This window comes from Anabrus simplex, chromosome 9, assembly GCF_040414725.1.
Source record: "Anabrus simplex isolate iqAnaSimp1 chromosome 9, ASM4041472v1, whole genome shotgun sequence".
In the NCBI taxonomy this organism is placed as follows: domain Eukaryota; kingdom Metazoa; phylum Arthropoda; class Insecta; order Orthoptera; family Tettigoniidae; genus Anabrus; species Anabrus simplex.
In genome coordinates, this window is record NC_090273.1 from 152,110,129 (window position 1) to 152,137,276 (window position 27,148).

General features: G+C 41.8%; 1 protein-coding gene across 1 annotated transcript in view; it reads left to right on the forward strand.

Moving 5' to 3' along the window:
- LOC136880915 (uncharacterized) overlaps positions 1–27,148 on the forward strand; it is a 293,114-nt gene that overhangs the window by 256,271 nt on the left and 9,695 nt on the right. Inside the window, exon 6 of the mRNA XM_068229178.1 lies at positions 23,760–23,893. Within this exon, the coding sequence (XP_068085279.1) occupies positions 23,760–23,893 (134 nt within the window). The remainder of the gene's footprint in view (positions 1–23,759; positions 23,894–27,148) is intronic.

A 27,148-nucleotide genomic window follows, 5' to 3' on the forward strand; every position in this document is an offset into this window, starting at 1 on the left:
TCTCCTACCCTGAAAGCCAACTTTCTAATGGTGATTTTTTTTCGACCAACGGGACTCGAACCGGCTATCCACGTTGTCAAGACCATTTAGACTTGACGCTTTAGCGATCAGTGACCAGTCTTTAATTGACACTTGTAAATTTAATTCAGACATAAAAGTTACGCTACCTTTGTTAGCTATTGTGTTCTTGTAGTATTAATAATATCCAAGTATACAGATCTGGCCACAGAAATAAAAACCACGTGGAAACTCAACAATGTTATCAACATTTCAATAGTGATTGTATATAATGTTATTATACCAAATACACTACACGGGAGCACTGAACCACCTAATGCCCACCCTCTCACTTACAGAGAATTTCAAAAAGCAGTAATCCTGGCCACTTGCGCTATAGTAAGGATGTTTATTGGCATGAACCATCCATGGAAATCGTCTACTAATAATTTCGGCTATTTATGTACAGTAAATACATGTCAAATATCTTTGTCAACATTGTAAGTGTGTACCGGTATGTGCGGAGCAGATGTGCGTATGTACTAAATAGTACATCTTCCATGTACATTGTACAGAAGAAGCACATAAACCCAATTGTAAAATTGTGAATTATCCATATTAACATATAATAATAATAATAATAATAATAATAATAATAATAATAATAATAATAATAATAATAATAATAATAATAATAATAATAATAATAATAATAATAATAATAATAATAGCTTCCTATATGAATCAGTTGTAGGGGTTCTGCCTCCGGGTCCTAAATAGCAGGTTCAATCTCGGCAAAGCCAGTCGGATTTTTGAAGGGCGGAAAAATGTCCATGCGACACTCCATGTCGTAATATGCCGCCATGTAAAATATTTGGTGTTCACCCGAAAAAATTCGACTCTTTCTTTTCCTTCGTTACTTTTTGTACAAACCCTGAAACTCGTCTATATGTGTGGGTGTGTACTTTTTACAGGAACACAACTCCTCCTCTGGTAAAATGAAATGGCGTACGGCTTTTAGCCCTGGGAGTGTCCGAGGACACATTCGGCTCGCCAGGTGCAGGTCTTTTGAATTGACTCCCGTAGGCGACCTGCGCGTCGTGATGATGGTGAAAGGATCTAGCCTCCGTGCCAGCGAAATGAATAAATCATGGCTAAAATGCCCGACATTGCCGGAAATCGAACCCGGGACCACTGTGACCAAAGGCCAGCACACTAACCATTTAGCCATGGAGCCGGACTTCCTCTGGTAGGAAGGCTTCTTTTGAATGGCAATTATTAGTAACAGAGTTTAAGTGCCTCCTTAACCTGAAGAAAGAAGCGGAAGAAGCATGGCCTGCTAAAACCATGTATTTCCTGTATGTTCAAGTATTCAAAAGAAAAGAAAAAATCTCAATTCCATTTGGAGGATAACAATTATTTTATTATTGTTATTACTAAATTTAGATACGTTTGAGAACAACTCTGAATGGGTTTTCAGTCTCTGGACAACAAATCAGGGGTCCGCTCTGCGTGTAGGTATTTTAATTTCCCCGGTGTGCATACCATAGGAGCGGAGCCTATTAACACGGCCGCTGCCCGCCTGATCGACAGCTGTGAAGGGGAGGAGCGTGCCAATAGCGATACGATACCTGCACGGTTCGCGGGGCAGAGCACCTTCCGCGCGAATTTAATAGTCCACTTGCTCTGACTACACACGTAGTACTGTACATGGTTTTTCAGAGAATTTGATACACTGTACTTCTAACTAAAATGACGAGCATTCATAGCCAATGATTTGTAAAGAGGTACACAGTTCACACGTATGCCAAGATCCACAAAACATTACCTCACAACTAGCTATATTACCAACTAAACATTTATTCTTTAACTTTGAAGTATGAGAAAAGAACATTAATGGATTCGCGTTCATTTTCAGAACACAAACGGAAATGTCCAAATAGGGGCGAAAACAAAGTGATAACAGTCCTCCAGAGTGGATTTTTATCACAGTGGGAGAGCTTCAGTATGGTGTATGTTCTCCACGAGCATTTATCAGAGCTTGGCATCTACGTGGCATGCTCCCTATAAGTCGACGGAGGTCACGTTGCGGTATCAGGCCCCATTCTTCAATGAGAGACTGTTCAAGGACTTGGAAAGTCTGTTGTGGAACGGGACGCCCATGAACACTTCTGTCAAGCCTATCCCACACTTGCTCGATGGGATTAAGGTCGGGACTCACTGCTGGCCATTCCATCTCTTGAATGTCCAGTTCTCGCAAGAGAGCTCTGGTTAGCCCTGGCATTACTAGGGGCTTTACGTCGCACCGACACAGATAGGTCTTATGGCAACGAGAGGATAGGAAAGGCCTAGGAGTTGGAAGGAAGCGGCCGTGGCCTTAATTAAGGTACAGCCCCAGCATTTGCCTGGTGTGAAAATGGGAAACCACGGAAAACCATCTTTAGGGCTGCCGACAGTGGGATTCGAACCCCCTATCTCCCGGATGCAAGCTCACAGCCGCGCGCCTCTACGCACACGGCCCTGGCATTGCCGTGCATGAGTACGGATTCAGAGCCGACACCGTATGCAGCAACCAACACATGCTGTAGTAGTATATGCTCGATGTACCCCGCAGCGGTAATATTACTACATACGACGACAAGATCCGAACGCCCATCAATACTGATGCCACCCCACAACATCACAGAACCTTGTCCGAATCGGTCGCCTTCCAGGCATTACTGCTCACCACGGTGTATCCATACACGTTGACCTCCATCACGCTGTTTAAGGGGAAATCTGGACTCGTGTGTGAACGACACAGGTCTCCATTGGCGAAGTTACCAGTTGACGTGAGTACGGGCAAACAAAAGGCAAACAAACGACGTTGCTGCATTAAACGGGGCACTCGAACAGGACGTCTGGGTATAAGGACACTTCTCTTAACCTGTTCCTTACTGTCTGGTCAGACACCGTGACTCCAGTGACCTTCCTAAGGTCTTGTTGCAGTTCTCTGGCAGTTGCTGAACGACGCCGCAACGCACAGATGGTCAGATACCGGTCATCCTGTGGGGTTGTCATGCGTCCATGACCTTGTCCAACCCTCCCTGTGAACTGGCCTGTCTCACTGTAGCGATTCCAGAAGCGGTGAAGAACTGACGGAGAGACATTGCGATCCACAGCAACACGACGAAAAGTCCATCCTTCCTGGATCAAAGTGACGGTCCTTGCGACTTGAACCTCGTTAAGATGTCTCATGGGATGTGCTGGTTGACGTACAACGTGCTCAGATGACCGCACGGACGCACCGCTATTCACTTTGTTTTGAGGGGTCACCTGACAGTTTAATGCATAGCTACAGCTACAGATGGAGTATAACTTCGATTTGACATACCCTGAGTAGCTAAGGTCTCAAGATATGCTGTACGACCATTGGAAGCCCGTCTACCAAATAAACGTTCACGTACCAGACGTTACAAAACATGTTCCCCTAATTTTTTGAACCGTGTATATAAGGGCCATTCAAAAAGGAACGAGCCGGAGCACTGTTGAGGCACTTGTCCCATAGCGACACAAGGCAGTGAATGGTAGTCTTGTAAAATTCTTGTGGCTGCGTTGTGAACCAGTTCCGAACGCACTGTTTGACGTCGTCGTCCGAGGTAAATCGTTTGTCCCACAGAGCCTTCTTTAGCTCACCTTGGATATTTTAGTTCGCGGCGACCCTGCATTCTTCCACTGGAGCCTTTGTCGTTTTGACTCGGGGCCGTAGTGATGATACCATGTCTCGTCTCCAGCGAGCACTTGCGACAGTGACACATTCCCTTCCTTGGCACAGCGCAGGATATGTTCAATACAGAGAGGTCTATTCGACATGGTTCCTGGGCTCGTTGAATACTATGAGGCATCCAATGGGCGCAATTTTCATGAAATTTCAATATGTTCTTAATGATGGCGTAAACACTGCCGATGCTCACTCCGAACTCTAAGGCAATGACTGCTACCGTAACTCGCCGGTCTTGCATAATGAGGGCATCCACTTGCTGGACAATGGAATCGGTAATGCAGTGTGGCGTTCCACACCGTGGACCATCGGCCAACGACATGCGTCCTTCCTTGAATCACTTGTGTCACGACTTGACACTTGCAACGGACATACACTTGTGCCATTCTTCGATGAATTTTCTTTCCCCTCACTCCTGCTGTCAGGAAACGTTCTACACTCCTTTGCTTTTCTTTGGAAGCCTGCATTTTTACTGTTGTCAGCACGACTGGGTGAAGTGGACGACCAACAGGTGAGCGTGCTCGCTCTGTCCCTCCAGCGGCGAGTTTTCATTTTAAAGCCTCCGGCTCCTTTCTTTTTGAATGGCCCTCATATAACTTTAACATGCATTCCTTTTCTGCGCATATCCAGTAATGGTTGTTTCCCGTCTGCGTCTGGGGACCGTACAACACATCCAAAGTATATCCTGCCTGTCGTAAGAATCCCCAGGGACTCTCATCTTGGGATTGGGGGTTGACGATCACGGGTCTCATACCTGAGTGTAACATTGCCCCCACTTAGTTGTCTTATACTTTTCACTTCCGTCCTCCCTTGGGAGTTCTTGTTGCTTTCCCCATCACAACGGTATTATACTTGCGACATCTTTGAGCCCCTCATTTTCACACTCTTCGTGCCATTCCATTTCTTTATTTTGAAGAGTCCTATCTCTTCTATATCCCCGGTCTAGAAATGCAAGACTAACGGTCGAGAGGATTCGTCGTGCTGACCACACGACCCCTCGTAACCTGCAGGCCTTCGGGCTGAGCAGCGGACGCTTGGTGGACCAAGACCCTTCAGGACTGTAGTGCCATGAGGTTAGGTTAGGTTATCTCTTCTATATTTCCTCTTATTAAGAGAGGATGGTAGCCCGGTTTATTTCCTCTTAAAACAAAAATCGGCACCTCCACTTAATCAATGCTTACAACCACATTTGCCGACACTTCTCGTGGTGGTGGTGGTGGTGGTGGTGGTGGTGGTGGTGGTGGTGGTGGTGGTGGTGGTGGTGATGCAACTGGACAATGATCCACCCCTCAACCCATTCGAAGAATGAAGATGGCGGAAAGAAAAGAATAAAGAAAGAAAGAAATAAAGAAAGAAAGAAAGAAAGAAAGAAAGAAAGAAAGAAAGGAAGGAAGGAAGGGAGGAGCTACGAAGGATGTAGACATGTAGGACGCCCCAGGTTTCGCAAACCTAATGCAATCGTGGTCGGAAGAGAGCAAGGGGTTGACCAAGGGAGGTCAGATAGGAAATATGAAAGTGTTGAGACTGACACAAGTAAGTGGAACAAATTTGATTCGGCTAGGGCAACCGAGGTGACCAACCCATTTTTTCTATCGCCTCTCACCCCCCACCCACAAGGCTTCATAAACATAACACTGCAGCGCTTGGAAGATAGTAATAGGTAACCAAGAGAGGTTGCATAGAAAAATGAAAGTGAAGGCCTTGTGTAATGAAGCAGAAGATATGGCAGTCACAGCTAGGGCCTTCGTAGTCGACAGCCCTTACAACAGAGAGTCAGGAGATTACGAGCCCCTATAATTCACCCTCATCCATAGTGTGAATCAGTTTTAGAGCTACGCCGGTTGTCTTCAACATTTGGGCAACAGTATGCTTGAGCGTTGTTAATAACTTAACTTGCGATTTTCCACGAAGGAAGCCGAGGTTCATTGAAACAAAATGACCATGTGAGCGGGTTGACTACGCGAAATGACCTGTGTCACTCTAAGCTTGGGTACGGTGGATGGTGCATTCTATATCCCCCGTCAGAAAGCTTAGTTTCTCACTTTCTCAGCAGGCAGATAACAAGGCTGCACTTCAATTAATGTCACGTCATTTTCATTCCCCTTTTCTGTCATATCGTCATCAATATCCTATACGTGTTAGCGCGAAGTTAAAGGGTTATGAAAAGAAAAGAGAAAAGAGGTGGCCCGCGTGACATCGGGAATGCCTTTAGAAAGTTCTTTTGTTGACAAATCTTTCCCAAGACTTGTTAATATCAAATTGCTGCTGCATTATGTTGTTGCTGGCCTGGCGTGCAACGATACGAGGGTGCGTGAGGAGATTTGCCTTCGTCGTAGTCACGTAACTCAGCTGTGGACTGGAAAAGAAATTAACCTCAGATATAACGAGCTGCACTGCAAACAAGATCTGTTCACCGCTTCCCCCCCCCCCCTTGTAAGGAACGAGCTTGTTACTACCGAAGGAAAGACCTGGAATTTTCCAATTCATTCTTCACTCCCTGCTGGAAGGTCACATGTGACTGATAAGGAACCTTTGCAAATCCTCAGATAATCTACTGGAATATAAATAAATTAAAGAAATAAATAAATTTGTCTGTACACTTAAATACTTCCCTGATACTTCGTCTCCCTTGATGACTGGGTGTACAAATGTAGAAAATAGGTGTAGGGTAATGTTTGTTTATGTTATTATTATTATTATTATTGTTATTGTTTATTGTGTTTGTTTATTTGTTTATTGGTTTCGTCAATTGTTTGTTCCTTTTGTGTTTGTTTATTTGTTTGTGTGTTTATCGTTTGTTTATTTATTTGTTTGTTGGTTGGTTTGTTTGTTTGTTTGTTTGTTTGTTTGTTTGTTTGTTTGTTTGGTTGGTTGGTTGGTTGGTTGGTTGGTTGGTTAATTGTTTGTTTATGTGCTTGTTTATTTGTTTGGTTAATTGTTCGTTTCTTTTGGGTTTATTTATTTATGTGTTTATAGTTGGTTTATTTGTATTTTATGTTTATTTGTTTTGTTAATTATTTGTTTTGGGTTTGTTGTCCGGCTCCATGACTAAATGGTTAGCGTGCTGGCCTTTGGCCAGAGGAGCCCCGGGTTCGATTCCCGGCAGGGTCGGGAATCTTAACCATAATTGGTTAATTTCGCCGACATGGGGACTGGGCGTATGTGTCGTCTTCACCATCATTTCATCCTCATCACGTCAATCAGGTCGGCAACGGGCGTCAAATCAAAAGACCTGCATCTGGTGAGCCGGACTTGTCCTAGGACACTCCCGGCGCTAAAAGCCATACGCCATTTCATTTTTGGGGGGTTTGTTTATTTGTTTGTTTCATTGTTTATTCCGTTAATTGTTCTTATGTGTTTGTTTGTTTGGTTAATTGTTTGTTTACGTTTTTTTCTTTATTTGCTTATTTGTCTATTTTTGAATTGTTTCTTTACGTATTTGTTTGTTTGTTTGTTTGTGTCAACATCATGGAAGAACGGCCTAGCAGAATTTCTCAAAATTTGCGATGCACTTTGAAGGATAGCTAGGGTAGGCACTGGTATGAATTTGATTAGTGTACAGAGTGTTTCGAAGATAAGTGCAGATGTTTTCTCAAAGAAGAAGTTGTTGGTAGGATCCTAAGTTCATCTGACGTCAAAATAATGTCCAGTTTCAACACACTGTATATACATTTTCATTTTAGACTGTTACGTTTTTCAGCGTTCTGTCTGAAGTCTCTGTCGATTTACTAAATGCCACCACAATGCTATATTTTTTACTAGGTCTGTTGCATCGTTTAGGTCCATACCCCTTATCTTTAGACACTGCCTGTACGCAACGTTACACAGTACTGGCACCTTTTTCGTCAAGGTATCATTTATTAACAGGTAAATTTACAGTATCATAAATATTCCAGGAGATGGTGCTGCGTTCACGAATTGAATGTTTAGTGTTGATCCTCACAAATTGGTACCATGCTTACCTGTTTCATAGGTTCGTAAAGCAGCGCCGATCAGGAAGATATGTTCACTTTGCGATTGCTTCCAATGTCAGATAATCAGTTGTATATCCGCTCTACAACATGGAGGTGTTAGCGTGAATTTTCAATAAATCTACTGTGAGTTAAATCGGCGAGTAAAACAGGCAGTTACTTTGGTACCGAAAATACACGTGGTAAAGAGGATCATGAAATCAAGGCTGGAGATCTACAGGGTCAAAATGAAACAGATTCTCACAATAACAGTCCAAACTGCTGGACACTTTCACAAAAAAGAAAAAAAAGGCTTCTGCGAGGGAAAGGAGTGGATGGCGACGACGAGGTTATATCGACGTCTAAGTTAGAAGTATGGAAGTTGCTGTAATAGCACTCACACGGCAAGTACCGGTATATTTTCTCCTAGTGAAAAGAGGGCTAATAATAATAATAATAATAATAATAATAATAATAATAATAATTGGTTTTACGTCCCAGTAACGACCATTATGGTTTACGAAGACGCCAACGTGCCAGAGTTTTCTGCCGTGGTACGAGAAGATAAATGCACCGACACGGGGGTGATGAACTTGAACACCTTGAAATACCACCGGACTGAGCCAGGATCAAACCTGCCGACTTGGGCAGAGTGACACTCAGACCATCAGCCACTCACATCACCCTCATCCCCAGATCGTGATGCAAGTTGAAAATGTATGGACTAGCTGCCTAGTTTTATACAGCAACGTACACCTTAGAGAAGTGGCGATGTATAATAACATATATCGTAAACGTGCTGCATTCCGGAGATAGTGGGTTCGAACCCCACTGTCGGCAACCCTGAAGATGGCATACCGTGGTTTCCCATTTTCAAAGCAGAAATTGTTGGGGCTGTACCGTAATTAATGCCACTACTACTTCCTTCGCACTCCTAACCCTTTCCTATCCTATCGTCGCTAAAAGATGTATATGTGGTCAGTGCAACGTAAAAGAAACATGTGTCCTTAATATTGAAATAGAAAATAAAAACGGAAACGTTCAGTTGTCATAGTTTTATTGAATACACAAACAATGAGTTAGAAGGATTTCTGGCGTCATATTCAGTGTTTGCGGGACAGAATTGATTAAAATGTCCCTCTCGGTTTCTCTACTATCTGGTAGAACAGAGGTGGCAACTGTGAGCCCACGTACTTGGTCCAGGGCTGAGAACGAGCCCTTGAGGACAGAGGGAGAGAGTGATGGGAGCTGTGTGATGTACGGCAACTTTTAGAGATACATAAAAAAATTGAGAATTACAAAAATCATTCTTTAAAAAATACAACAAAAGCGAACTGTCCTTATTTCTGCATTTAGGATGAAAGCTGACGTTTCTTTGATTTCACAAACTTCGTGACGTCAAGAAAAATAATTCCCTCCTCCCTCCCTTCCAAAAACCAACAAATATAACAGTTCAGTACATACACTGGTAGTCCTGATGCAAGTGAATATGCTCAAATTCGCTTTTTGTTACTGCTGCTCCTCGTTGTTCCTCTTTAGTCTCTTAACAGTTCCCAATTCATTATTTTTCTCCCCTAGGCCTTTATCTTCATATAGTTTTTGACGAAAATATGTCTTATGGCTCGGGTTCATCTGAAAATTTGCGTTAGGGAAGTTAGTGTGACGGAAGTATAACCAAAATATTTCACAAAGATAATAGTGAAAACGCTCTCGAAATTCGACTTATTTACTTGGGTAAGGAAACCTCCATTATTGATACAAACATTGAAGTTAGTTTGTTGTTAGTTCTATCTCGTGATCTCTGGTCAGGTTGGCAGCAGTGATGAGCCATATAAAAAGGAGAATATGGCGGTTTGTCTTTTAGTGTAAAGCAACGAGCTAGAATAGCTAGAATATTCTAGTTCGTTGGAATATAGGTGTATAGGCTTACTTAGCCTACTGCATATATCTCATTTACCGAAAATTAAGTTTAGACATGAAAAATTACTGTAACAAATTATATACGACTTCGGACCAAGAAAAATGTTTTTCCATTAAATTCTCTCATTCTGACAAGACAGTCTCTTATAGACCTTATACTACTTACAGCTGTCGTCTACTCCTTTTGGCTGCTATGACGTATTGTTTTCAATTTTCAAGGAATTATATCATAAGTTTTCAAGTACAAACTGGTTGACCTGGGGTTATAACATTTTATTAGCCGTGAGATAAGGCACGAAACGTGACATCCATTGTTGACCTACAGCTACCACTAACACTTAAATGTGATACTGTCTGTAATTTTCAGATAAGGCAAGAAAAGTGACAACTATATACATTTAAGAAAACTTAGCCTACTGTACACATCTTATTTTCTGAAAATTTACACATAAAAATTTACTCTAACAATTTACATACAACTTTCGGCCTTGCAACCATATTTCCATTAAATTCACTTATGCACCCATACATTATGATTATTTAATACAGATTAGGTATGTACAATGAAAACTATAAACATACCATAATTATATACACTACAGTATGTAGATTCGCATGCACATTAACATGAAATCACGTATGTGATACTTTCCGTAAATTGACATTTTTTCTGTTGAGATGTATAATAATTATTTGTTTTATTTAAAAGCCTTTATTGAGAACTGTAAAGTATTTGTGGAACAATAAATAACAGTTTGTCACACGTACCATCCATCATGTAGCTACTCAAACTTCTTTAGTTTTTGGAAATCTGTAGAAAGGCTTTTTGACTTACTTTCCTATCTGTAATTATTTCAACCATACATAGTGCCAATACTGCCACTTTCAGCCATTTTTCCTTAAAATAATTAAATATTATTCACACTTGATACTATATTACTTCACAGCTGTTGATGCCCGGTTTTGTAGTGTGCACATTGAGCCACCAGAGTGAGCCACAGGCGTTGTCGCAAATGTTCACGCCTGCTTTCCGCTACTATCTTTATAACCTATTTGGTCTAACCCAGTAACCGTGCAGGCTGTGATGTAAGTTATGGACGCATGGCCAGACAGTGTTACCTAGCAACCGCGCAGACAATGTCTTACGACTGGTGATGATCTGAAATTAGCAGCCGCTGCTGATGGCCATGCGCGGGTGACATATTTACGATGACTTGATGTTTCAAGGAAAAAACTGGGCTTGTTCCAACGCGCTGGTTTCATTATACTACCGTGTACTTTGATATTTCCTGTTTGTCTTTAACGAAGAATATAAGACCAAGTGTGAGGAGTTTGAGGACTCAGCCATTATAGCATGGTAGTTTGTTGTTCCGCCACTGGAAGCGATTATATCCAATACGTGCTCCAGTAGTTCCAGCAAGCCGGGTATAGAAAAGTGCGGGAGACATTACTGTGCGAGATATTTCGGTGTATAAGTTGAATTTTCTTTGTTTTCGGTTTATAAACTCAGTTCATTGTGTGTTGTGTACTTCAAGTATGTGGCTTGATTTATTTCATAGTTCAGCATGCCTTGATCTTTTGTGCTTGGCTGTAAGTCAGGTTATGGTAGAGTAGCTGATGATATGCGATTTTTCACCACCGAAAGATATAAATCAATTTTAAAAATGGGCCAGAGCCATTTCACGGAAGGATACTGAGTTAATGCGTAATAGCGGAATTTGTCATGTTCACTTCTCTCATGATTTGATAAAGAAAATCAGATAATTTTATAGTGAATGGTGAAAAAGTGGATATCTTTCACAAAGAAAACAAGTACTGATTATTATTATTATTATTATTATTATTATTATTATTATTATTATTATTATTATTATTATTATTCATTCATTCATTCAACTTCACTAATCGGATAACCAGGGACCGCGATAAGCCTCACTTTACATTCTAGCATTTATTCATTTTTCGCTTGATCCACATCGTCTTCATTAACTCACTGTGTTTAGCACGACGTTCTTCTGTCCATTTCGCACCAGTTGCCCGTTTTTCGTCCGAGAATGTCCCAAAAGTCTTGATGGCTGCTCTGAAAAGATTTCGATCTTGACCATCTTCTGCTTGTATGCCAAGTTATTTAAGATCTTTCTTGACATTAAAGTACCACGGCATTGCCGTCAAATATACTGAAGATACTTTTCGACCATCGAGAGTCGATCATCCGTCGTGTGTGGCAGTAGAAGCGAACTCTGCCTTTACGCACTGTGTCCGTGATCTTCTCTATCTTAGAGCATACTTCTTGGCTGGATTTTCTAAAGTAGATGCCATTGTTATAGTTTGGGCCAAGTATGGTGTGTAGGGTCTTTCTTTCTTTCCTCTCTAAATCCGCAAGCAAACATTTCTAGGCCAGGATAAGGCATTCATATGCATACAGCGATACTGGTTATTATTATTATTAAAATGGAACCAGACCTCGTATGTTAATCAGATGCGTATGTTGGCCCGGAATGTGGAAATGCAGAACAAGGCAGTGAAACAATCAATGGAAACTTCCATTAAGCAAAAAATAGTGGTTAAAGATGCAATAAATATCCAAAAGCTCTGTATTTTAATTTGATAGCGCAGTTCGAAACTCTTCGATTGAGAAGTGCTTAGTGTACCATCTTAAGTGTTCGCCCTGTGGCCATTCTCTACGTGAGAATAATCAAAATACATTTTCAATCCTCACCGAAATACAAAACTACGGTTCAAGCAACAATGAAGTGTTTTTAACACATCCGTCGACAAGCGTATGCGACATTCTTTTCCAGGCGGAGAAAGTAATTAATGGAAAACTGAACTCAAAATCGATGTGTGCCGAAATATTTTTTCAGTGTAAAGACTCCATAGAAAAAAAAGAATCTAATTGATTCTTCAGCAACTGGCTGTTGTCTTCAACATGTTATGGATATAATCCCAAGACTTGTTTATTATTATCTGAAGTACCGGTTTTTCTTTGGAACGATGGAAATCTGGCGAGATTTACAATCTCGAATATCCGCGAAATTTTCACGCAGGCTTTCGAAAGCCCAGTTTACCGACAAATTGAATTGTAAGTAGAGTATAGTTTACAGGTGTTTGTTTCAATATGCTGGGAGTTATGTACTATTTATCTGTATATGTACACTCCAGTGATGAACTCGAAGAAGACCAAAGCCCTAAGAACTAACAACAACAAATTAGACCCATTTGTCTTCAGTGATGAACCTATAGAGGATGTGGATAATTTCACCTATTTGGGCAGTGTATTTACCAAAGATGGAGGAACAGTACAGGATGTCTCACAACGTATACAAAAAGCAAGTGGTGCCTTTGTTCGGCTCTATCCGGTATGGAAGAACAACAGAATATCTATCAGGACCAAACTTCGCATTTTCCGAAGTAATGTCAAAGCTGTTCTACTATATGGGTCCGAGACCTGGAAAGTGACTAAAGGGACTAAGTTACTTCCAAGCTGCAGACCTTTGTCAATCGCTGTTTAAGGAAGATTCTAAACATCTACTGGCCAGAAGTAATCTCCAATCATGAACTATGGAGAAAGACGGGTGAAACCGTGATGGCCATACAGATAAAGCGGTGGAAATGGAAAGCGATAGGGCATACGTTGGGGAAAGGTCATGAAGCCATTGAGAGAGAGGCACTAGCAGGGTAAAAGGAGGAGAGGAAGGCCAAAACAAACGTGGCGAAGATCTGTACAAACGGAGGCAATGGAAGAAGACAAGAGAGGTGAAGAGGTTGGCTGGCAATAGGATCAGATGGAGATGCTTTGTTGATGCCCTGTGTTCCACAAGTAACAACAGGAATTAAGTCAAGTAAGTCAAATACACTCCAGTAATCTGTGCTTTCCGTAACATGTGATCTTATTTCCATGTATACATTTTTCCATTGTACCCTGCTGTGGTATTTTAATTGTAATCTCTCATTGTTTTCTAAAAGACAGTGTATGTACTTATCAGTTACGGAGTAATGCGTTTCCTCTAGCATCATTTCTAAGACCAGCTGGTGGGTACTTTGGAGCTTGCCCACTCTGGCGCTGCCTGGCGGGGCGCGCTTGAACTCGAGGAGTCCTCAGACTTGTTCTTATATTCGCCATGCTTCAACTAATAATTTTGGAGTTTGTTCTAGCCAAATATACTATGGTCATCTGACGAGAAGCCGCGTGCATGCGCGGTAAGAGGTGCGGATGTTAAGCACTGATGGTGCGTATGCGCCAATCTCAAGTCTGAAGGGCTGACAATAAACATCGGTTCCGTCCGCGGTCATTCTTGCGCTGCTGTGAAGTTTCAAATTGGTACTGCAATTGCGCTTTAGTTACACATTTATTGTAAGTAGACCTACTGCATCTCGTTCAGAGAGCTCGCACGGTTTGTTACTCGTGCCGCGACTTCTCGTGAGACGCAGACAGTACGCACACATTGTTACACCTTTCGATTAAATGTAACTTAAGAGCTCTCCAGTCTGTCGAACACATAAGTTCAATATAAATTTTACACTACAACATTCCTGCAAAAATCATTATTATACAAAGAATAAAATACACACTATTAAACAACGAATTCGCCTCCTTCTCTTTCTCTTACCGTCCATTAATCTCCTAGGTAACCTATTCTACTTGAAAGTATTGATTTGTAGTAAGTTGCATCGTATCTGTCCTTCCTGTTATGTATTTTCCTCTAACTCTGTGGCAATTTCTTTATCCATTTTTCATTTCTTTCACTGCGCTTGTTGGCGGTAAGTTTATTTATTCTTCTATACTCTTACAATTTCTTATTTTGTGTTTTTAGCTTACTTTCCGCCTCTGTGATGTAGTCGTTAGTGTGATTAGCTGCCACCCCCAGAGGCCCGGGTTCGATTCCCGGCTCTGGCACGAAATTTGAAAATTGGTACGAGGGCTGGAACGGGGTCCACTCAGCTTCTGGAGGTCAACTGAATAAAGGGCGGTTCTATTCCCTCTTCAACGATCCACGAAATGGTTTTCCGTGGTTTCCCACTTCTCCTCCAGGCAAATGCCAGAATGGCACCTAACATAAGGCCACGGCTGCTTCCTTTCCTCTTCCTTGTCTACCCCTTCCAACCTTCCCATCCCCCCACAAGGTCCCTGTTCAGCATAGCAGGTGAGGACGTTTGGGTAAGGTACTGGTCCTTCTCCCCTGTTGTATCACCCGCCGCAAAGTCTCACGCTCCAGGACAGTGACCTTGAGGTGGTAGAGATGGGATCCCTCGCTGAGTCCGAGGGAAAAACCGATCGTGGAGTGTAAATAGATTAAGAAGAGCCCTGCACGGATCTGCAAAATATTATCCGCATCCGCGAATGGTTATACCCGGATATTGTAAATATTGAACTAGAATATATTACACCCAAGGTATTGAAACGGACAGATCAGTTAACATAATACAATAGGCCTGATAATTTGCACCAAACCCCACACAATAACAGGTTTAAGAGGGATTTTCTCTCGCACCAACTACCGACGTATTGAACTTCGTTCCTTCCTTCCATTAATTGCGGGCAAGAGCCAGTTAGGCTACGGTCAGATTTTACGGCTTTATGGTCTCGAGGCTCTTTATTTATCACTATTCTCCCATACCTCCGTTAATGGTCGTCTAGATACCTGAGTAAAAGTTAATAAACTTAATTATTTAGATTTGATCAGGAAAATTATCCGCACTGCCATTCAGTTTGTTTCCACCAAGACACCAACATCGTGCAGGGCTCTAAGTATTGCATACTTGAATGAGGTTCAATATTTCTTCAGTTAATCCAATCCCTCCTGTGTTTTACTTTCTGTTGGCCTAATACTGCTTTGACAGATGAATCAATCCCTGCTCTAGTTCGTTCTAGTCGTATTCACTAGTTTAATTAACTCAAAAGTTTTCCTATTTGCTCCACTTCAATGTAATCTAAGCACCATCTATTTTTCTATGTATTTACGGATCCGTTTTAATTTAATATTGTAATTGGACAGCTCAGTTTTATGATCACTGCCTACATCTGGGAATGTTTTTACTTGGATTAACTTAATTGCTGCATCTTTTCTTCACAATGGTGAAATATCCTTTCGTCTGGTGCTTGCCTGTTATATCTCCTCATGAGGACGTCATAAAAGGTACTCGTGATAATTATTTCTATATGAAAGCAGAAATAGATCAATTTGTCACCTCTGTCATTTGTTTCTCGTAATCCAAAATGGCACCGTGGTTAGCCTGTTCGAGTCCCGTTGGTCGAGATAAAGAATCACCGTCAGAATGTTGGTCGGCACGGTAGGGGATGTAGTGGTATCCAGTTTATAATCACTACACTGAGTGTCAAGAGCTTGGATTAAATTCCAGTTATCTCCATAGTGGTTATATGGAGTGTGGGCATATGACACTGTTGATGGCGATTTGTCCGTCGGATGGGGACGTAAATCGTGGAACAGACCCCTTGGTGCTATTCGATAGGTGTAGGCTATGTGCCAGCATCGGCTTTCACCCTCTCCCATCCTACTAACAATTCACGTGGTTCATTTAATCTGCCAACTCCTCTGACGAGGTTGGCATCAGAAAGCGCAACCGATCGTAAAAAATCGCTGCGAAGATTCATCTCACTCCATATCTGAGCACGTAGAGAAGTATCCCATAAATTGTCCTGGATTTTGATCCTGAGAAAAAAATACGAGTATACATAAGGACAAGACGAACATTAAGAGTAACTATGAGCTGGTTAGGATATTTGGCATACTGTAGCCTATGTTGTTGCATCAAAAAGACTGGAAGATATTGTTCTTGAGGATTTAGATGAAAAAGGTCAAGGTTGTCACTGCAAATTCCTCTTATTAAGGCCTGATTGAGGTTAAATTCGCAAAACTGGATGAAAATTAGGGGAATGTTTTCTCTAGTGCCAACCATCAATCCATGAATCTATGATACCTCCACACCAAAATCCTTACTACTAGCTACATGCATATTTCCCGTTTTCATTCTCATTAGGTTTCTTTCTCACATTCGTCTTACAATATTACATAGTCTTGATGTGTTTCCATTTTCTTTTGAATAATCTAACAAGAGTGTAAAGTTCAGGTTCATTTTCGAATTTTCCTATCTCCTTCTCATACATACATTTCTCGCTGATCTTCCCTGTTTCTTTACAGAATTAGTAGATGAGCCAATTTCGTATTTTTTTTGTATAAACTGGATCACCTTTTCTTATTTTTTTGTCTTATAGCTTTATTCTCCCATCACCAGTCCTTTCATTCTCCTTTCATTAACATTTCAATTCTTACTACCATGTTTATACTTATTTTACAAAATTCAACAAGTTTTTTTCCTTGCTGTTAAATCATGTCCTAGTTATTTGTCGCTCAATATCTTTCACTCTTTAGATCACCTTCTTACACGATCCTGTATCATCCCTTGATACTTCTCTTTCTCAATTGTACCCTATTCTTATGTCATATAGTAGTTTCCTCACCCCTTCCACCCAGTAAGCCTCATTTTGATGTTGGAGCTGGTATGGTATCCTTAGAATTTCAACCTATTTCCCCCGTCTTTAGCAACAGAATTGTTCCTTTAAGAATATCTGCCCGTATATTCACCCCTTCACATTTCCCTTTCCCTCCACCGTTGTGCAATGTCTAACATCAGGCTCGCCTTCAATGGACAAATAATCCGCACGAGCACAGTACTGGAACTTCGGAAACAGCTTCTAAGAGAAAAGGTGTCCTTCAGGGTTGTGCATTGTCACCACTTTGTTTTACATTTATTATGAGGTAATTTTTAAGAAAACACTGAGAGAATATGGTGGGATGAAGATAAATTGGGGAAGTTATTGACACCATCAGGTATGCGAATGGCATTGTCACAGCAGATGATTTACCCACCCTCCAGTGCATGATACATCGCTTGGTTGAGCATAGTGAAGATTTTGCCCTAGGCTATATGTTAACCCTTCCAAAACAAAAATATGGTGTTTTCTAAACAGCCAATGCGATCAAATCTCACAATGAAAGGTCATATATTAGAGTAAGTGCTCTTCTTCAAATACCTGAGCACCATGCTGAACAACCAATGTGATTACAAACGGGAAATAAAATAAAATGAAATTAAAATAAATTAAATTAAATTAAGTAAAAACAAAATTTAGCAGGCGAGGAAACAATTATTCATTACGATGAAGACATTCTTTGTAAGGTCAGATCTCAGTCTGCAGCTACGAATCCGCATGATCCGCTGCCACATATTGCCTTTCCTCGTGTATGGATGTGAGAGCTGGATCATGGATCCAAGCACTGAAAAATGTATAGGTACCTTGGATATTGAACATTTCAAATATCAAGGTCCTTCGTCGGATCAAAATGCAAAAAGAAATTACGCAAAATGAAAAATGACCACGATAATGTCTTGAGATGGACAGTACGCAATGGTATGATGATAAACGGGGTTAGAAGTCAAGTTGTGGGTTTCACAAATAGGAAAAATCCTCTCAGTTTTAATTACTGCGTTGATGAGGTGAAAGTTCCTTTTGCTGATCATCGTAAGTCCCTAGGTGTTAATATAAGGAAAGATCTTCATTGGGGTAATCACATAAATGGGATTGTAAATAAAGGGCACAGATCTCTGCAAATGGTTATGAGGGTGTTTAGGGGTTGTACAATTGGCACTAGGAAAGTTTTGCAATGTGAATGAATGCTTTAGACATTTTTAAATAATTTCCACCACACTCAATACACTTCTCCATGCGTCGAAACCAGTCACTGAACCAACTCTGCCACTTTTCTCCGGTTACATTTTCACACTCTTGATCCCATGCTGCCACAAGCTCCTCGTCGGATGCAAAACGCCGCCCTTTCAGCTTCATCTTCACTTCTGGGAAGAGTGCGAATTCACATGGGGCAAGATCAGGACTGTATGGAGGGTGATCAAGCACAGTCAACCCTGATCTGGCAAGAAAATCCATTGTTACATTAACACGATGTGCTGGAGCATTGTCGTGATGCAAGAGCCAAGTGTTGAGCCGTGAAATTGGACGGAGCTGCTTGAGAGCCTGGATGACCTGAGGCAGACAAGTCTCACTGCACCACTTCGCAATAACTCTCCTTTGTGCTTCCAGCATGACCCGAGTCAGGATGTCCCGTTTAGTGAAGAATACTGCAATCATCCTTTTCTTCACTGACCTTGACTTTCGCACAGTCACAGGAGTACCCTAATCTTCACACAGTCACACCTTGTTCTGGGATTTTGTTGGGACATCGTAATAATAAAACCAAGTTTCGTCACCAGTAACGATGCTATTGACGTTACGCGAAGTCCCATTTTCAAACTGTTTTAGCATTTTTCGGCACCATTTCACTCGATGTGTCGTTTGTTCCTCTGAAAGTGAATGGGGCACCCAAAGGGAACAAACCTTTCTAATATGTAGATGGCCGTGTAGAAATGAATGAATAGCTGGTGCAGGGGTGTGGAGGGTCTCTTCTACCTGCCGATATGTCAACCGCCTCTCTTGCTGCAACATTTTCCTCACAGCTTCAATGTTTTCCTCAGTCACTGATTCAGACGGTCGCCCAGAACGAGGATCGTCTTCAATCCCAAAATTTCCCCTCTGGAACTCTTTGTACCAGCGGAAAATTGTTGTCCGATGTGGACAGTCTTTCCCTCGCACAGGAGTCATTTCCTCCAGGCACTGGTCAACAGTTAATCCACGAGCAAAATTGTAGCGGATAATTGAGCGGTATTCAGACCACACTGACATCTTAACTTGCTTTCAGTCCCACTGCTTGGTAACAACTGGTATGAAGGTCGCACCTTGCTGCCTTCTAGACCGGTTTTCACCCCTCTTTTCATCCCTCACCATAACAGGGGTTTCCTGCCAACCGTTTGTGCGTATTGCAAAACTTTCCTAGTGTCCTTTGTAATAAGAATGTAAAGGAGAGGGCATATAAGTCTCTGATAAGAGCCCAACTAGAGTATGGTTCCTGGAACCCTCATCAGGATTATTTTATTCAAGAACTGGAAAAAATCCATGGAAAACCAGCTCGAATTTTTCTGGGTGATTTCCGACAAAAGAGTAGCGTTACAAAAATATTACGAAGTTTGGGCTGGGAAAACTTGCGAAACAGGAGACAAGCTGCTCGACTAAGTGGTATGTTCCGAGCTGTTAGTTGAGAGATGGCGTGGATTGACCTTAGTAGACGAATAAGTTTGAGTGGTGTCTTTAAAAGTAGGAAAGACCACAATATGAAAGTAAAGTTGGAATTCAAGAGGACAGATTTGGGCAAATATTCATTTTTGGAGGAAAAGTTAGAGATTGGAATAACTTACCAAGGAAGATGTTCAATAAATTTTCAATTTCTTTGAAATCATTTAAGAAAAAGCTAGGAAAACAACAGATAGGGAATCTGCCACCTGGGCGACTGCCCTATACACAGATCAGTAATGATGTGATATGATTATAAAACGAAGGAAAACACAATACTTAGGGCATGTTATGAGGGGCGAGCGGTATCAATTATTACAAAAAAATATTGCAGGAAAAGTACAAGGGAAACGGTCGGTTGGTAGACGGAGAAATTCATGGTTAAAATACATTCGAAAAAGACACAGATGTACATCAGAAGAAACTTTCTATGTTGCATTGTCAAGATCATAGTTGGTTTCGTGGATTGCCAAACTCGGTATGGAGACGGCGTCTTACTAATATAATAATAATAATAATAATAATAATAATAATAATAATAATAATAATAATAATAATAATAATAATAATAAGTTAAATTATTGGAAACAAGAACATTTCTTACACCAAAATATTTAACAATCTTCTTTTTACGCAAACCAAACGACAGTACCCCGCTGCCACTCCACTATAAATTCCGTTGGTTTTTGGAGAAGATAAAGGACTTGTCCTGTCGCCAGGTATCCACAGGTGCTTCTAACAACTGTTTTGTTCTTCGTACCCAAAGAAGTGATACTAGCAACAGCTGGTCAAGAGCGGCTGCGTACACAATTTATGGCTTGCCGACGTTTGCCAGGACGCCTCCGTTGGGACGCCGCATGTTGATTGGCTCGGTCGAGTCTTCGGTTAGCATGGCAGAACCCGGGGGACAGGGCGTGCGGTTCTTTCCATTAACTAGCGGGGACCCAGGTGTGGATGGCTGAGTACTTAAGTCGCCGGCCGGGACACTTCACATGCTGTGACTCCTGTTAAATAAACTACTTTTAATAGGCAGCGTATTTGTGTTTAATGCTTTCACCGTATTATCGATCTTATTTAAACTTTGCCGATGGTTTAACATTTTACATTTAGAGACGTTCAAGACTGCAGAAACCGACAAACCAAGAGCCTATTCGACAAAACTATGGAGTAATACTTTACAAGTTAGAGGTGTAGTCGCCTGTAAAATGTAGTCTTGCATAACTGTGTTCCACTGAGCGAAAAGCTTCACTAGTAAGCGAACAAAGGTTTCTTGTAAGTGACATCAGCGTATTAACAAGTGAAAGCACATGCCAAGAGTAATCTTCAAGGATACAGGTTCTCGTTTCTTTTTTTTTAAGGCATGACGGGGCATCTAAACATCACGTTGGAAGGTCTAGAAAAGATTCAGTTACTCTCGGTTTCTCTCTCTAAGCAGCAAAACAAACAACAGTTCAACAGTAGCGAGTGAAATATCTCAGAATTTAGGTTTTGAATGGGTTATACACGGAATTAATATGCAGACGGGATTAGCTCAGTGGCTTAGGTCTGGCTTACCCTTTGGAAGTTTTCTTACTGGTCGAACCAGGGTTCATATTTTCATCTCAAAACTGTCATGGCGTCAGGAAGGGCGGCGGCGGTGGTAGTGATTAATGTTTTAAGAGAAAGTACAACCAGGCAACCATCCTCTATTAACACCAATGAAAAGGTAAATGGAAGAGGTCCGGCACTTCCAGAAATGAAGATATCGGCCAAAGAAGGAAAAAGGCCACGAAGAACTCCCGGTAACTAATCGTTCCTATCCGACCTCTCTTCGTGAATTCTTGTTCTTTTCCGACCCCGACGGTATTAGTTGTTCAGGTCTAGGAAGTATTTCATTTTCACGCCTTTCGTGGTCCTCCCACTTAGCGTCGCGTCTTTGGAAGAAAACCCCGACTATTCCCCATGAAGTCTTTACAATAATGTGGGTTTGAATTTAAGAACATTTTACCGTTGGAGAATTGTAGTGGTACGCTCGTTCGTCACCAGGTGGCTCGTTGTATGCCGGCACAGCGCTGCAAGCGGGAGCTGACAACAACATTAAACTCCAAACACGGCCGACTTGATGCGTCGCTCTAGCTAGCGAGGAGCGCAGCGAGGGATCCAGTCGACCGTGGATGTTCTATCACACCGTGCGTGCCTGAGATGTATCAGAGGGGACAAAGACGAATCAGGGACGAAGGTAGTAGAAGAAATATAAACAAAATAAAAGTAATGAAAGACACCAGGATAGAAAAGAACAGAGCTCAAGAATGGAAAGGAACTGCGTGAAGAAAACCAGCGGATGATGATGTGAGACGGCGTGAGAGGGGGAGGGGAGACACACCCGGTGTATACACGTATGAGAGTATGACATTAACACATAGCTTGGAATGAACCAACTGCGAAACGCTAAGAGCTTCATCTTGTTTTCTTGGCACGGCATAAGCCCAAAAGCCCACATCAAACTTAATATGTTCCATGTTAACCCACAAGACCTGCACCAGGACTCTCCGCAATCCACATGTCATTATTAATGTTATTATTAAAAAGCAACCTATCTTCCAAATTCCACTGAATTCAGCTCAGGCCTTAATGCCTGCAGAACTGATGTAGTTCAACGAGCACCCAGTCAGTGAGCGGCCCGCGAGGACGTAACAAGTTATTACTGCTCCAAACAAGTGGTTAACACAGCGAAGTGGCTCAAGCACCAATCTGCATAGCCATTACAGCGACGGATCGATTCTCACCGTCACAACAAGAACCTTCGAGGGTTTCCCGTATAACATTTATCCAATGTAAACACGAGTATTAACGAACCTGCACCCCTTTATCCAATACATAAAACATGAGTCTACTCTATTACATAATTTAAGTATGTCCCCTTTCAATAATTTCCTGTATTAGAGAGTTTTCCTTTCAAGCAGTTCATGAACATGAGAGAAGGGCAGAGTATTTCTGGAATGTGTGAAATTACTGCCGAATCCTTAAACTCTGGAACAGATACTCTTCTCCTCTAAGCCCGTTAGAATTAAAGTATTTTTAACTAACATTCTTGATCAGCAGCATGCTGTGATCCTATAGATAGGTGAATTACTGGATTTCTCAACGAGTAACGAATTCGGGAAGCAAGAGCTCTTTCTAAAATATCTTCCAAGCGGTTTTTTAAGATATCGGTTGAGAAATTCTCCTGTGGGTGGGGGCGTTAGAAAGTATGTGGAAGAGTCTGCGATATGGATACATTTCAGAAGCATCTATACGTTTATCAGTGCTTGGAACCACGGTCCAGCTTTCACATCCATCTAGGGGATTATGGACTATTTAACCGGGCATTATGCGGAATGGCAGGTGCAGACTGAGATCTGACCTTACAAAGAATGTCTTGATGGTAATGAATTGTTTCCTGGCCTGCTCAATTTTAGATTTTATTTCTCGTTTGAAACAATGGTCATTCAGCTTGGCGCCCACGTGTTAGAAGGAGGACACTCGCTCCACTTCTCCTATCGTAGGTCATTAAAAGGGGCTCCAAGGGCTCTCAACTTAGGAGCGTGGGTTGGCGACCACGAGGCCCTTAGCTGAGCCAGGTAATGTTTCTACTTACTTGTGTTTAGCTTTCATCTATCCTAACCGACCGCCCTTGGTCACCTCTTGTTCTTTTCCGATCTCGACGTTAGGTGTTGGGGTCCTGGGGAGTCTTTTACATTGACCCCCTTCGTGGTCCTTGTCTTTCTTTGGCCTAGTTGTACATCCTTTTAAAACAATAATCATCACCACTTTGGGATATGGAGTCTGATACTCTACTAATGATGTACAGAGAGAGCTACTAAGGGGGTTTCGTTCGCTTAGTTATGAAATACCCATTACATAGAAGTACCTAACTACAATTAACTCGGCTGTGATAATTTTCTGTTTGCAGCACTACCAGAAGAAGGTCCACGGATCTCCGGTGGTCGTCCCAGGTACCAGATTGGAGATATGGTGAAGGTGAACTGCTCGTCTGGCCGCTCCAAGCCCGCCGCGCAGCTTATGTGGTTTATCAACGGAGAACAGGTGGGTTCCCTAGACACTGCCTTTCTTTATCATAGTTCAGAGCAGTATCAAAGTCCTATCCTGGTAATGTTAAATTTAACATCTCTCTGGAACCGTCAAAGGTAATAAAACGAATTTTATAGCATATAGATTCATGTCTAACTGATCTATTTCCTTGATTCAACCGTTATTAGAAATCAAGATATGTATTTTCAAAATCTTTTTGAATGTATATATTTTTTACAACTATTTGTGATGGGACTGTTTGTGGTACCTATACCATTGTAGATACATATAAAAACAATGAAAATCCACAGCCTGTTTCCTGTCATTCGACCGGATCAGGAACAAAGACGTTAATATTACTTATCTAGACTCACAGAGCGCGCTGATACTATGAGGAATATTGAACACATTCGCGCATCGCCATGTTGTGGGCACTTCAGCTTTGAATGCATGGTTAGCACGTGATAATGTTTACAGTTCTTTGCGTGCTGTCATATTGAATCGTGTCGGTTAGTGGATCTGTTGTGGTATTGTATGTGATGGGGTGATAATATATTGCTAAATGTTTTCATGAATAAGTGAGAGCTTTTGCAGTAGTAGGAGAGTAAGTAGGCCTTACGTATAAGGTGGAAATTTTTTAAAGAATGGTGAACTCTTGTGCAGCTTTCAATTGTACAGTTGATGCATGTATTCCGTACTACGATCTCCTTGGCGAGTCACGAATGCCCTCAACATGGCGGTACGCGCTTGGACATCTCTTCCCCAGCCACACGCTACTGCGTAGCCGGGGGTGTGGAGCCTTGGTCAGGAATGGAATGAATGAAGCCCCATCTAGTGGCGAGGATAGGAATTGTGCCGACTGTCGAAGCCTGTCGCACTCCTCTGGGGCAATGATTAATGAATGAAAGATGAAATGAAATGATTTTGGAGAGTGTTGCTGGAATGAAATTCCTTGTCTATCCCTTCCAAACTTTCCATCCCCGAACAAGGTCCCTGTTCAGCATAGCAGGTGAGGCCGCCTGGGCGAGGTACTGGTCATCCTCACCAGTTGTATCCCCGACCCAGAGTCTGAAGCTCCAGGACACTGCCCTTGAGGCGGTAGATGTGGGTCGAGGGAGTCCCAGGGAAGAACCGACCCTGGAAGGTAAACAGATTACGAACGAATGAACAATAATAATGTTTTATTTTCTTTCTTTTATTCTTGCACGAAACTCTGAAAGTCGTTTGCATGTGTGAGTGTGTGCTTTATAGAGGAAAACTTCTTTTGAAAAATATAAATTAGGAACAGAGATTAAGCGTCTCCTTAACCTGAAACAAGAAGCGGAAGAAACATGGCCTCCTAAACACCTTTACTTCCTCTATGTTCAAGTATTCCAAAACATAAACCATTACAGAAACTAAGAAAAGTCTCAATTCCAAATGGACGATAAGAATTATTTTGTTATTGTTATTACTGAATGTAGATATGTTTGAAAACAACTCTGAATGTGCTTTTAGCTTTTCGACTACAAATCAGGGGTGCGGTCTGTGTGTAAGTATTTTAATTTCCCCTGTGTACATACGAGTACCATAGGAGCGGAGCCAATTAATTAGAGCTATCAATTATGCCATCCACGGAATTCCTCATCTTCCTTTACCGGACCTAAAGTCTTCCTGAGGATTAACCTCTCTCTGAGTTCCAGTTTCGCCATGAGACTCCTTCTGTTCATTGAAGGACACTCCATGACATACAGAGCTTCTGGTCGTATCACTGACGTGCCGTGCTTTAGTTTCAGGTTGCGTGACAGGTGTTTTTTGTTACAAGGGGTCTTTTTCAGTCGATAGGCCAGTTTCAAGTTGTTGACTCTCATGGATAATGCTGCTTTTTCTGATAAGTTGGGCCCAATCCATTCGCCTCCTTATTAAATGGCTCCCCGCACTGTTCTTTAACGTGAAGTAAAGTCGGTCTAATCTGACGCCCCACTCCGTATGGCTGGAGGATATTGTTCAATGGTAAATAACCCTTCTGTTGAGAGAACCATAGTTGCAGAATAGAACACAACACTGAATGCACAATAAGACAAAATAACCTGTTATATAGTAGAAATAAATTCTCCGTTGCAAGAGAAAAGTGGACTGTAGAGAGCAATAATTTTAGTTACTGTACATTCGTTTCTCTGCAAATCGTATATTTTTGTTAGCTCAAATGACGGCATTCCTACAAGAATCACTCATTTCATCATATTGTGGATTGCCTACGTACCTACAGCAAGACTACAGCGATGACCTGATGCCTTAATTAATTATTCATCCAAAATTAATTTCATCCCCGCCTGCGTTTCACCGCGTTCCGTTAAACATAACTGTTTCTAAGGATGTGCATATTATTTAAAAGGAGAATATTAATTCCTATTAAGTTTATAATATCTTAATCTTATTCATCTTATCAAGCTCCATTGCAACATGTCTGGTTCAATCCTGCTGTGTATGAGGGCGCTAAAACTGCATCTACGGTATCTCTTGCCTGTCGTAAGAAGCGATTAAAAGGAGGACCAGTGGCTCTGAGCTTTCGACTATAGGTTGGCGACCACGGTTCCCCTAGATGAGTCTGGCATAGTTTCCGGGCGCCCTTGATGCATTTGTTTCTTTCTCCATCCCGATAGTTTTAGGTTTTCGAGGCCTAGGGTCTCTTTCATTTTCACGCCTTTCATGGCCCTTGTCTTTCTTTGACCTATACTTCTGTTTTCATCTTCATTAAACCTCTTCCATATTTCCCCTTTTCCGGGCATGTCTGAGTGTCCCTTCCCCTTAAGGGAACCGAAAGTGTGAAGCGATGGAGAAATGTAACTTCAGATGTTCTTACATATCGCAGAAACTGAAAGCGGTATTTCCTTGAATATGCTCTTAATATATTCAGAATACATTCACCATTATTTGGGTATAATATATAGCTTCTATGTTTAATATTTTGTGTCAGAAGGAACATTATAAGCCGCCTCTGTGGTTTAGTGGTTAGCGTGATTACCTGCCACCCCCGGAGGTCCGGGTTCGATTCCCGGCTCTGCCACGAAATTTGAAAAGTGGTACGAGGGCTGGAACGGGGCCCACTCAGCCTCGGGAGGTCAACTGAGTAGAGGTGGGTTCGATTCCCACCTCAGCCATCCTGGAAGTGGTTTTCCGTGGTTTCCCACTTCTCCTCCAGGCAAATGCCGGGATGGTACCTAACTTAAGGCCACGGCCGCTTCCTTCCCTCTTCCTTGCCTGTCCCATCCAATCTTCCCATCCCTCCAC